This window comes from Corapipo altera, unplaced genomic scaffold (assembly GCF_003945725.1).
Source record: "Corapipo altera isolate COAL_440 unplaced genomic scaffold, ASM394572v1 255, whole genome shotgun sequence".
NCBI classification, from domain to species: domain Eukaryota; kingdom Metazoa; phylum Chordata; class Aves; order Passeriformes; family Pipridae; genus Corapipo; species Corapipo altera.
In genome coordinates this window covers 4,939,063-4,951,302 of record NW_020884929.1, presented here as the reverse complement: position 1 = coordinate 4,951,302, position 12,240 = coordinate 4,939,063, and the positions used below count along the sequence as shown (strand labels likewise).

General features: G+C 34.6%; 1 protein-coding gene across 5 annotated transcripts in view; it reads left to right on the top strand.

Moving 5' to 3' along the window:
- The window catches only part of SCLT1 (sodium channel and clathrin linker 1), a 36,000-nt gene that overhangs the window by 21,327 nt on the left and 2,433 nt on the right, over positions 1 to 12,240 (top strand). For 3 of the 5 annotated variants that reach the window (XM_027659027.1, XM_027659024.1, XM_027659023.1), the window contains 5 exons: positions 425 to 499; positions 1,023 to 1,168; positions 1,545 to 1,737; positions 3,072 to 3,268; positions 11,282 to 11,360. In XM_027659027.1, coding sequence (XP_027514828.1) covers positions 425 to 499; positions 1,023 to 1,168; positions 1,545 to 1,737; positions 3,072 to 3,268; positions 11,282 to 11,360 — 690 coding nt within the window. Of the gene's footprint in view, positions 1 to 424; positions 500 to 1,022; positions 1,169 to 1,544; positions 1,738 to 3,071; positions 3,269 to 6,957; positions 7,055 to 7,176; positions 7,286 to 8,403; positions 8,520 to 11,281; positions 11,361 to 12,240 lie in introns of those variants that run through there. The other 2 variants (XR_003530261.1, XM_027659025.1) reach the window with 2 other exon arrangements.

The following is a 12,240-nucleotide window of genomic DNA, read 5'->3' as shown; positions in this document are numbered from 1 at the left end:
ATGACATTTCTTCAGTATCCCCGTTTCTTTCGGGGATAAGCATAGAAAGCTGAGTTTTGCATATCTATAGGTGGGTATGTAGAAATTAAGTATATGAAAGCTGATAAAGTATCCTAAGACAAAGTCTGTCCATCACAATCATTGTATTCTTGAATGAACCAGGAACTTATAATAAATTATGCAGGTGACCAAAAGAACTCAGTGCTTAATGCGCCTATTTATGCATTAAATTTATTTTTAAAAGGTTTCATTTTATGTTTCTTAATTTGTACGTTGAATGATCCTATAGAGAAAATAATGAACAGGTAAATATAGTCAAATGCATACATAGCAGCAAGAACTGCATTTACAGGTTTGGCTTTGGCACTTCTTGAATTTTTACTTTGAATTATTAGATCTATTTAAAAATTACTTTTAAAAATAGGAATGTGGAGAAAAACAGAGTGAAATTGAACGAGCCATTAGAGAAAAGAGAGCAGTGGAAGAAGAACTTGAAAAGGTAAGGCAGTTGTATGTATTTTTACATCACATTTAAGATCTCTTTTCGGAAGGAAAAGTTATATTGATTTTTCCCATTTTCATGTGTTTTCCCCCTAATTTTCTTATTTTATTTTTTAGTAGCTTTTCTTAATTGTAAATTTGCATGTAATTACTTTAAGGTTGGTTGGTTGGTTTTTTTTTTAATCCAGAAAGTGTTTTAAAGCTGCAACACTAAACTGAAAAAGAACTTTCTTTGAAAAGTGTAAAAAAGTAAAAGAGAGAGATTTAGCATAATCTGAAAGAATACTGGTCCAGTTAAACTCAATAGACAGAAAACTAAATATATGTCAGATCAGATCTTTGAAAACTTTTTTTTTCAAGTAGCAGGAGCAGCACAGATACAATGACAGAAATTCAGTTTTGTTTTAAATCACTGGCAAATAGGATGCAATGAGGAGTAAGTAGCCTCCTTGTCAGTACTACACTGCCAGTAACCAGGGCAAGGTAAAGATGATCTTACATGTACATTTACTCTTCTTCAGATTTCAAGGGAAGACAGAGGGTATGAATCTAACAGTAGGAAACTAGAGCAGCTATATCAGAAGTACTTACTTGCAGAAGCTGCAAAAGATGACCTTCAGCTAAGTCTACAGACAACACAAAATAAACTGAAACAACTGGAAATAAAGTAAGTGATGTTACAGAAATACAAGAGAAAGCCATGGAAATTATTTCTGACAATTTAAATTGTTGAATATGTGACAGGGTTTTGTCATATCTTTTTAATCAGTAGCAAACATAGTATCAAGATACCATAATTCTGAAATCTAATATTAGATTGATTTTATCAATTCCATCATCTTGATAAAATTCTTTCCTGACTTTTGCATAGTTCTAGCTGCCAAGCCCATTAAACATGCTGAGCTAATACAAACTTTCAGAAGGAAATGGGGGAAGAGCTATACTGGGTCATACCAAAGATCTGCCCTGGTCTATATCTTTTATTCTCTAGTTCAGTAGTTGTTCAGTTCTTGAGTTCCAACAGGACTTTCCTTCTCTTTCAGCTCTGAGGAAGAGAAATCTCGTTGCCAGGAAGCTATCTGTAAATTGCAAAGCATTCTGGATTCAGAACGAGAAAAGAGTGCCTTTGTCAGTGAAGAAAGACTAAAACTTCAGCAAGAGAATGAACAATTGCAAAAAGAAATAGAGGATTTGAGAAAACTGGCAATAGAGGCTCAACAAAAAGCTAAAATAAAGGTATGCTTTATATGTTATTTTAATTGTAATGTAAAACTTTTATTTGCTTAACAAGGCAGCAGTTCTAAGAGAAAATCATTAAGTGTTTAAATTAAGGGTAGAAGTTTCAATGGTGCTTCCTGGTTGCTGCTTAAAAGTAGTTTTATTGTAAGATTGTGTCCTCAGAATCTGTTGGGTAACTCAGTCTCTGCTAATTAAATTGTATTTCAATGTGTATTAAATTCTCCTTCATAAGAAGACCCCAAGTATTCTTTGTTTTTTATAAGATGAATAGATTAAATAATATTGCAGTTCCAGATCTTCATTTATTTATTGTCTCTAATGTGTTAGAAATATCTCTCTGACTTTGAGCTCAGAGTGTTCCTCTACTTGTGTGTCCACCATGTTGCCAGGGCAGTGTGTAACTAATAAATAATTTAATAGAGTGGTTGTGAAACTTTTGTTCTGTATTTTCTGGACAGAGAACATTCTTCTATAAGAGTAGTTGCAAACAAAGTAATTAGCTGAAAGATGGTTGTTCTTTTTGAACGTGTTCATTAGGTGCACCTGAACAGACTGCATGTAGGATAATGAATCAGTAGTAACCTCAGCAAAGTACCTTCTGGAGAGAGGAACAGCTTTGATCCTTGATGTGCTTTCTGAACATATATAGCTGGTACTTTCCTCTCTGCAGTGTAAAGATACTGAAAAGGGATCTAAGAATCTGCAGCAGTGAAGACAAACTCAGTAAGCAGTTTTCAAGTTATGAATGGGGACCATCTCAAATCTAGTCTCCACTTTGCACCACAAGTTATAAAGGAAGCTGTCAAATTTAACAGGAAGTCTTGTCCAACTCCAGAACCCTTTGCTCAAACATAGCTTAAAACCAAAGGATTAGAGTCTTGTAACAGATAGGCAGTGGTTATAAAGCATATACCAAATCTTTGTCTGTCTCATTTTAGTCAGACAGGCTTCCATTATAGTCACAAATAACATTTACTGCTTGCTCCTATTTCCTTCTGATGTACAAAGGATTTCAGATGCAGTTAAGAAACTCCTAACACATTTTAGCTAGACAAAAATGGAAGAATGTGTTTCTGTGGAGAAACCACAAGGGAGAAGGATAAAGATTGTTTACAAAAAATAAGCATACACAACTCTTTTATTGTCAATTATACTATTTGCTTAAATCAGCTTTGGGAACAGGTATCTCTGAGCATCTAATTACAAGTGTAATTATTGTATGTTATATGCTTTCAACAAATATTTATAAATTTACCTCAAGCATTGTAAAACAAAACAAAAAAAGTAAAGAGTGAGAGATTTGATTGTACCTGATTTGTGTTTTTTTGTAGATAAGCACAATGGAGCATGAGCATGCTGTGAAAGAACATGGGTATGAAGCTCGACTCAAGGAAATGGAAGACACCAGTCACAAGTCCACTGCTGAGCTTCGATGTCTGTTAGTAGCTCAGCAAAAAGCAACCAACCGGTGGAAAGAAGAAACAAAAAATCTTACTGAAACTACAGAAGCCAGGATCAGAAAGCTGAAGTAAGTGCAGTTTTGTTCCTCTTCTGCAAAGTGTTAGTGTTTTAGCTACTGTGTGGTATAGGGCAGTAGACCTGTCGTGAAAAACCAACTGGACTAGATGATGTGCTTCCAACAAAACAAGGAAGAATGATCTAAACAGAACTTTTGATGCTATCTGTGAAGTTAGCACTGAAGTAAAAATTTCACATCTTGCTGATAATGTGTGAGTTTTTGTAATGACAAAATAAATGGAATGTATTACTTTTAATTTACTCTTTCAAGATACAGCAGACTCAATTTAGAGAATTTTAGCTTTGGATTATGAAAACTTCTATACCTATTTAGAAAAGTCACCATAACATCAGTTGTGGAGTTAGTCCCAGACTTCTAGAATAAACTGGACAAAAACCTATTGGCATACACATCTAATGTTCTATTCTGAGCAGTTGCTGTCATAATTGAAGATACAAACGGGTTGTGTGATTGTCCTAAGAAAAATTACGATATAAACTTTACTTTATCCTAGTTTATCTATGTTGCCAAGTAACTGGCTGATACTTGGATTTGCAGCACAGAATACAAGAATATTTTCAGTTTTGCAAGTTTGCCTTATGCTTTATTTCTTTCTAAGCTCAGGAAACTCTGTCAACTCAAGTAGAGTATAAATTAGAGATGAGCCTGGTATTTTTATAGAACTGCATAGAAGTTTATGTCCTCAATATCTCTTCCCCTTCAAAATTGGTTGAAAGTTGGAAGAGATTGACAGATCAGTACACAGTAACTTCTAAACCAGGAAGCTTGATTTCATAAGTCTCACTTCTTTAAAATGTTTAGAGAAGAATACAACTTTGCATATATCATTATTGTTTAGGGTTTTGAGAAGAAAAATTAAGGATATGCCACTCTGTTAACTTTATAAATTTGAAATGACCCTTTAATCACTTAAAGCACAGGATGCAGTCTTGGATGGTTCATGGCTCAGATTGATTTTAGAAGCTGCTTACTATCATGTTAACAAGAAAGCAAAGCTTTTGCCCTATTAAAATTGGAATGCTACCTTTCATTTCCTTTAGAGTAATCTTGGGATTTTTTGTGGTTTATTATTATTATAAAGCTTTACATAGTCTCAGCTCAAACCATAATATTTCCAGTATCTCGTGCAATTTTTGGAGTCACAGTTTTTTAAGCGTAGCTTGGCATTTCTTGGCTGTCAGAATGCCAATGGTTTGAGTGGAATTAGAATCCAATTTTCTAAACATGAGCAAGGAAAATAAATTCCTGAAGATGTTGCCTACAAAAAAAATCTACCCTACCATTACTTCAACGTGGTTTTCCATCTTTGTAGAGAAGTATGTGGTCATCTTTACCTCTCCGAAGTAAACTGTTACAGGGGTTTTTTACCTTACCTATTCAGATATAGGCTGGCTTTATTTTCCCTAAAAATATACTGCATTTTGCCAGTATCAAAGAACAGTTCTTTAAAAAGGAAAAAGTCTCTTTCAGAGGAGACTCAACATCAGTGTTGAGCATGTCTGCAAGGCACTGGGAGCTGTGCCTATTCACTGACAGTTTTAATAGCTTCACTGTATGTAATTAGCTGGCTCTTACTAATACTTTTTTAACATCTTTTGTAAATGCTGCAGTAACTGGCGAAGACAAGTATTTTGCAATGTTTCATGCTAAGGTAAATTTTAGCTCTTCAACTTGTAGTTTATTTTCTGTAATCAAAATACAAAAACTCACAGTTGAGCCATCTGGATTCATAACTAGATCCTGAATGTAGTTCAACAAGTTCTAATTAAAAGGGAAAAATTGCAGACTTTCACCCATTAAAGTTGTCTGTGAAACAGCTGATTTCCTTCTAAAACCTTTTATGTTAAGTGTTAAAATGTTGTTACTGCAGACCAAAAAATTTAATCTGCAGCAAAATGCTGACATAGAAAATACAGCAGACATGACAGGAAGTCTGCTTTGTGAATTTGTATGTAAAATAGGTAGTAAATTTTGAAAATGTCCCTGTTTATATGACTTCAGTAGATATTTTAGTGCAAGTCTAAAAGCCAAGTTGATTACTTTTTAAGATGATTTTGCATGTTACGCTTTTTCATACTGTATAAACTAGAAATAAAAGTTTTTATCAGGTATGTGCTCTACCTTGCAAGGAAGCTGGCAGTAGGAATAGGAAGGTTGTCATTTAGACTGACATGAGGAATTTCATATTAAATCTGTGCAGTGATGCACTGATATTATTATGAGAAGTGGCCATAACAGAACCTATATGTATTATCTGGAAATACTAAAATTAGCCTACTTTTCACATTATATACATTAACAGACACTGAGTTATATAGTGTGGAATGCAGTTGGTACGAAAATTAGCTCCTGACTTACACTCAACACGAAAGTCCTTGCTTGTAATATAAACGAGTACTTATAATATTTTTTTTAATCTTACCACAATAACAATTTGAGTATTTTGAGTGCAAATGCAGAACAGCAAATCACTTCTTACTATGTTGTGAACTAAAATCAAGTTGCTGATTTTTTTAAAAAGCAGAATGATTTTGCAGCAAATGCACTTACCAGAGAAATTTCAGTAAGAGCACTAAATACAGAACACTAAAACCAGACTGATACTGGTAATATATTAATTAATCTATTATTATTTAAAGGCTCTGTTTGAAAGTCTTCTTGAGGCTAATGAAGGAAACGGTCTCACCAAGTCTCACAGTGGGGTCCAAGAGAACGGGGGATTCATGTAAATATATGAGCAAATGCAGAGGTTGTGTTGGTGGCTTATAGCAGAATTTCAGTTTTTAACAAAAACAGAATTTTAACAAAAATCATTACTCTTGAAGCATACTAATGTGTTTTATAACTGAGTGTTTTTCAGGAAGTTACAAACTTCCTAGGAAAGTCCTATCATTGTATACTGAGGAGGTAGTTTACATTTCACCAGGAGTTTGCTGTTGGTGCAGCTCTCATAAGCACTGAGTCAGTGTCCCGTTTGTTAGTGTAGGTAGTTCCTGTTCCTTTACCTTAAATTCATGATCTCTTGGTGTTTCTCCACTTCTGTCCTCCTTGTTTTCATTTTCCATGTGAAGGAAACATTGTGGCTTCTTTATTAAGTTCCCAGCAGCTGCTGCTAACTTTTCCACATTGTGCTCCTCATTTGTCTTTTAAGTCTGGAAGTGTTCTATTGGTGAGGTGTAATCCATATGTATGAAGGAGGTATTAAATAAATACTTCTAAGCAATGAAGAAACATCAGTGAATGTTAGGTGATTTTTGATTTTTAAAAAATTAAGAAGGAAAAGTAAATTTTGCAACCTGTAACAATAGAACAGAGTAATGATTTTGTAAATTAAACGAGAATCTAATAGATACATGAAAAACCTGTAGATAAAAATGTTGTTAAGTTAACTGATAGTTCCAGGCTTCATTGAAAATTATTCTGTGCTTCCCTGGACGTTTGGATCTCATTCAAGTTAAACATGATAAAGTTGCTGATAAAACTGAATTTGAAATTCAGAATCACTGCTGAAACAGTAGGCAATGTGTTGAACTTGTAGACTAAATTGCACCATTTTCTTCATAAAAATATATTATAGTCTTAATTTATGAGAAGTTTTCTTCCCTCTAAGCATTTTAAGATGCTTTATGCATCTTAAGGAGGATTTATTGGTAATAGACCTCACCTTCACCTTGCAGGAGGGCAAGGAACTGGTTTTGCTTCACTATCCTTGTGCCAAAGTCAGTCTTGAAGGTAAATGAGAAGGTCAGTGCTGCTTGCGGCATGGATCACTGTTCCAAATAAAAACACTGCTCTTGGCAGCACGGCTAACAACTCATGGCTAGTTTAGTCCCTTTATTCCTACAAAATGTCTAGTCTGGCAGTCAGAAAGAAAACGTTTCTGACTTCTGATTGCATCCATTGTAGATACTTTGAGTTCTAACTATATGTACTGAACATAGACAGCAAATATTTACAATTATAAAGTAGTAGCAAAATAGAGTGATTACAGTTAAAGGTTTTAAAAAAGGTAATCTTTCACATTCTTTATAGGGGTTTAAATGGAAAACAGAAGTAAAGAAATTTTATAAAACTATCAAACTTATTTCAAAATGTAATTTCATTCATAACAAGAAAAGAGCTTTTAAGTCTTGGTGAATAATTTAACTATTGTATGTTCATTAGTTTAGTAACTGATACTTGAGTTTCTGATTTCTTTTTTATTCTTCTCCCTATATAGCTGGAATGTTGTCCAAGTAATCTAAATAACCAAATTGGGAATGTTGTCTAAGTAATCTAAATAACAAATCAGAACTAGATTTAATGTTGAAAATGTTATTTTGATCTTCGATGTCAATTCTACACCAATATGTGTAGAATTTGATAAGAATTAGAAGTAATCCAAGTTGCTGTTGCTGATCTACAAGGTGTAGAGCTTCCAGTTGTAAAGTTGTAGGCTCTAAGATCAGTTTGAATGTTCCAAAAATTTAAGTTGCCTTTGACAACTGTGGTAAAAAATCTGTAGCAAGTGCTTCCAGCTTTTTACTTTTCTTGTCTTCATTTGAAAGAATTTACTTTTGAAAGAAGTGGGGAATACATGTGCAAGTTTTTACAGGCTCTGTAGTTCTTCAGACTTCAGCTGAGAAGAATAAATGACAGCAGATAGAAAATGGAATCAGCAATAACAAAGGAACATTTAGGAAATCTGTAAATTGGAAGGAAACAAACTTCAGTAACAACAGAACACAGTACAGAATGAGAAGGGATGAAAGAGACGGTTCTAGCAACAGAATGTAGGCAAAACTAGATAATTCAATCTGCCAGCATTTCATCAAAGAAAATAAAGTACCCAGACTGTATGCAGGTTTTAAAAATAAGGGTAGATTATTCATTCATTCTGTAAAGTCTGCCTTGACCGGTCTGTGCTAAAATGAATGCACAAATACAATAGATGGTTAATCCCATCTAATTGGCATATCAGTGTTTTCCATAGATTTTTATGTCCTAATCCTGAGAATAAAGATAAGAATTGGGGTAAATAGAGAGGGAATTTTGCAGATAACCAGATAAACTCTTACCAGACTCTGCACCAGTGGCCAACACCACAAGCTTATTTTTGTTGAACATGATTCTGTTTGGAGCAGGCATCAGGATAAGATTCACTTGGATAAGCAAAGTGTCATACTGAATCAAATAACTGAATTATCCATAAAATGCACTTCATTGGAGTAGATCTGGAAAACTGCAGACAGGAAAAAAGGTAGGTCTTCTAACTTGAAAACTTGATAGGGCATTGACAGTTCTCTCAGCTCTGCCATGAATATTGCTTTGGCCTGTCAGATGGATGTTTGCTTGGTTAAGGTACGGTTTAGCTTGAATTGGGTAGAAATAGGTATGCATAGGTCTGTTCTTCTACGAAACAGTACATGAAACAATTCATAAACATTACCTTAAATGATAAAGATGATAAGTGTACTTCCATGTAACATTTGAGGAGCTTTAAAAATCTGAACTCTTTAAATAAAAATGTAATAAAATGTAATAATAATACATAGTATGAATTAGTAAATTAATAATCCTACCCATCTGTCTAGTAGATTCAGCTTTTTGAGGGGAAAAAACCAAAAATACCTGTTGTAGTATAAACCCATTATATTTGAATAACTGTACTGAATGGCTTAATTTTTTTAATATTCACTTGAATTATTATTGTCAGTACTTAAAAAAAAGGAATCCTTGCCATATTGTTTTTAAATTGAATACTTAGCTTAAGTCATCTGATTGCAGCTATTTTGGGTGTCTGTGTTCTCGTTTCTGCCTCTCACACATTTCTGTGTCATAGTTGGGAGTCCCTGTAGCCATGTGTGGGGTTTGGAATTCTCAGTTTTATCTCTTCTGTAATTGAAAAGAATCTGCCTCTGAGCAATGACCTTTTTTGGTGGCAGTGTATGAAATGTTGGCTGTGACTGCCTTCTTTTTCCTGCATCCTGTAGAGTACATGCAGTGAATTGCAGAGCATTGAGATGAAGAAGTTTCCTCCATTTCTAAAACATTATTCTTGGCTGCACTTGTAATGTTTGGCAGCTGTAGCTGCTTATTTTAAGTTGTTCATTAAAGAAAAAAATTAGCAGGATGAGAGACAGATGCAGGTACTGGCAGTATACAAAATTCATAATTACTAAGAGTAACTGAATCATATTATAGTATAATTCAACCAAAAAAAACCAGCTGGCACATGCTATATTTGTCATGAGAGCTTTGCAGAAAGTACTTGCTGCAGCTGGTGGATTTATCACCCGTCTGCCAAAATGCTAAAAGCTCACCTTTTGTTTCCTACTCACTTGTAGACAATGTACAGTGGGGGCTGATTTAATTATCCAGCAGTTGGGGGTTATTGCTCAATTCTAATATTGAGATCTCATAATGTGTATTTGGGGAGGGTTAACACTCAGAATGACTCAACTGTCTGGCTCAATAGGCATCACATTTCCTTATGCTTACAAGGTTAAACTGTTTTCTTTAAATATGTGTTCAGTGTGATCTCATTATAAATATAATTCCTTGACCACAGCTGTATATGAACATGTAAAACTGTTTATGGGCTGTGCTGCTAAGCATGCTAATTCCATACTCAAGTGCAAGCAGAGGAGACAGACTGTTTTCAGTAACGAAGAATTTTTAGGCGCCTTAAAATTGGTCTCCTATATTGAAAATGCCTCATCTTGATGCTTGATATTGATCATGGAGGACAAATTGCAATAGTGTTACATATTAACATATTCTCTTGATCCTGCAGTCTTAATCCATCTGTAATTCTTACTTTCTGTGAAAGTGTTCACATGTGGTAACACAGGTATAATCTCTATATAATTTTAACTGTTTAACATGATTTAAATATCTGCCTATGTACTTTTATTTTTATGAAAGTTAAAAGTTGTTGAGCTGTTTTTGTGATATCTACCTGGGATTGGTGAATGGGGTTGGTGGAGAACAGGGGAAACTACTCACCTGGTACAGTGGTGACCTGATGTGACAAATACATTGCAACCTTGTATTGCAAGTGCTGCATATCAAGTTTTCAAACTTCTATGAAATACCAGGTTTAAAAGTTTATGAGTAAATTGTTGTTGAGAACTAAGTGTCATCATTAAAATATCAAAGGCTTTTTAAGATTAAGATCTGAGGCTAAAGTATCTTCTACTTTACCCCCATTCCCTCAAAAAGAATAAATGCTTTAGGTTCCATTACAGTGCCTGTAGTTTCGGTAGAACATCTGAAGGTGAGGTAGTGGAGTAGAGGCTGGTCAAAGGTTAGTTCAGTTCAGTTTTGCACCTTCCTCTGGCTAAAATTACCAAAGTTCCATCTTTAGTCATCCCTCTTCTTCTGTGTCTTGTGATGACAGGAGGCAAGGACTTTAAGCATTAGGACAAAGATGTCTGTCATAACCCAGTTGGTTTTTGTCTTCAATACTATGCAAATTGAGGATCACTAAAACTCATTCAGTATAAAAGTAAAAAGACTGCTTTGAAGAAGGTGGTATTTCCTTTTCCTCATGAAGTGTCACATTGTTGTCTGTCTCACAAGTATAGAATGATTTATTTTCAGGTACTTCAAAGCACCTTTAAAATGCCCACGTTGAAGTCTGGTAAAGAAACACTAATTAGAATGTTAATCTCAATATTGAATGCACTGTGCAAATGCAGCTTATATTTACTACATACTAGATATCATGCCTCCGAAATAAGATTCAATAAACAGAAATAAAACCCTGTAAAATGTCAAGTGCTCTTGACAAACTCCTGCTGATTCCAGCAAATACATCTCATTCCTCTGCCATTGCAGTTTTGAATACACAGCATGAAGAAGTGGTGTGTGGTGCTTTTGAAATCAGTGTTTTAAGAGCAACCCTGTAATTAAAATCCGTTATAAGCCCCTACAATGCAACGAAGGACCTATGAAATTATGTTCCGATAACTGAAGTACTACTGTGTGCTAATCAGCATCTTTTCTTCTGATTCACAGAAGTGAGCTGTGTCAACAAAAACTTCGTAGCCAGGAGCTCATTTCCCAGCTGGAAATAGCAAATGAGAAGGTAACTGAGGTAAGATAATGACTGATGTGACAGCTACTCTCAGTTACAACCTGATGTGTGTACACTTGGATCTTAAGAAAAACCTATTTAGGTGAGTTATGTTGCTGGTTTAGAGAAAATTAAGGAAGACAAATGAACTTTACTCTCAAATTACCAAAGTTAAAGGAGAGATCATCTTTAAGGTGACTAATTTAGACAATTCAGGAAGTGTTTCTGAACTTGCTTATGCCTGTGGATTCATGCAAGCCTCTAAACAGAAGCAGGCATTGACATTGTGGATAATGTGGCATAGACAGAGATACCAAGTTCTCCACATGCTATGTGGACAGTAGAATTTACCTTCTGTGTCCATATATGCATATAGCAAAGGTATTATCCATTAAAGATTAAGGACAGGGTTGTTTTAGAATGTGCATTGTTCAATAATTAAGGTACACTTTAAAAAAGGACTTTCCTGTCAGCCTCATAAATCTGGGAAAACATCCAGTTCTACCCAGGATAAGTCCTTCTATCTTGTTTTTTATAGTGCTGTGTTACCTAGAGGAGAAAATTTGGGCTGATGCGAGAATAGATTTCTTTGAGTAAACGCTGGTTAAGAAAGGCTTTGTGCAGACCCTTTGAAGAGAACAGAGGAGGTCTGTAACAGGTTTATCAGCCCATTTGTATTATCTAGTATATTCCTTTTCCTTTTGAGTATAGCTAAAACATTTTACATGTTTTACCTTACATGACAAGGTTGTGTGAATTAAATTACTTGAATTAAAATGTCAACTTTTATGCATCTTGCTTCAAGATGGTGAAATGAGTAAAACTTCCCCTGCAAATTAGTCTGAGTGGAAAAGTCACGTCATGTCATATCTGAGCTGGAAATTCTCTATAATGTGTCAGC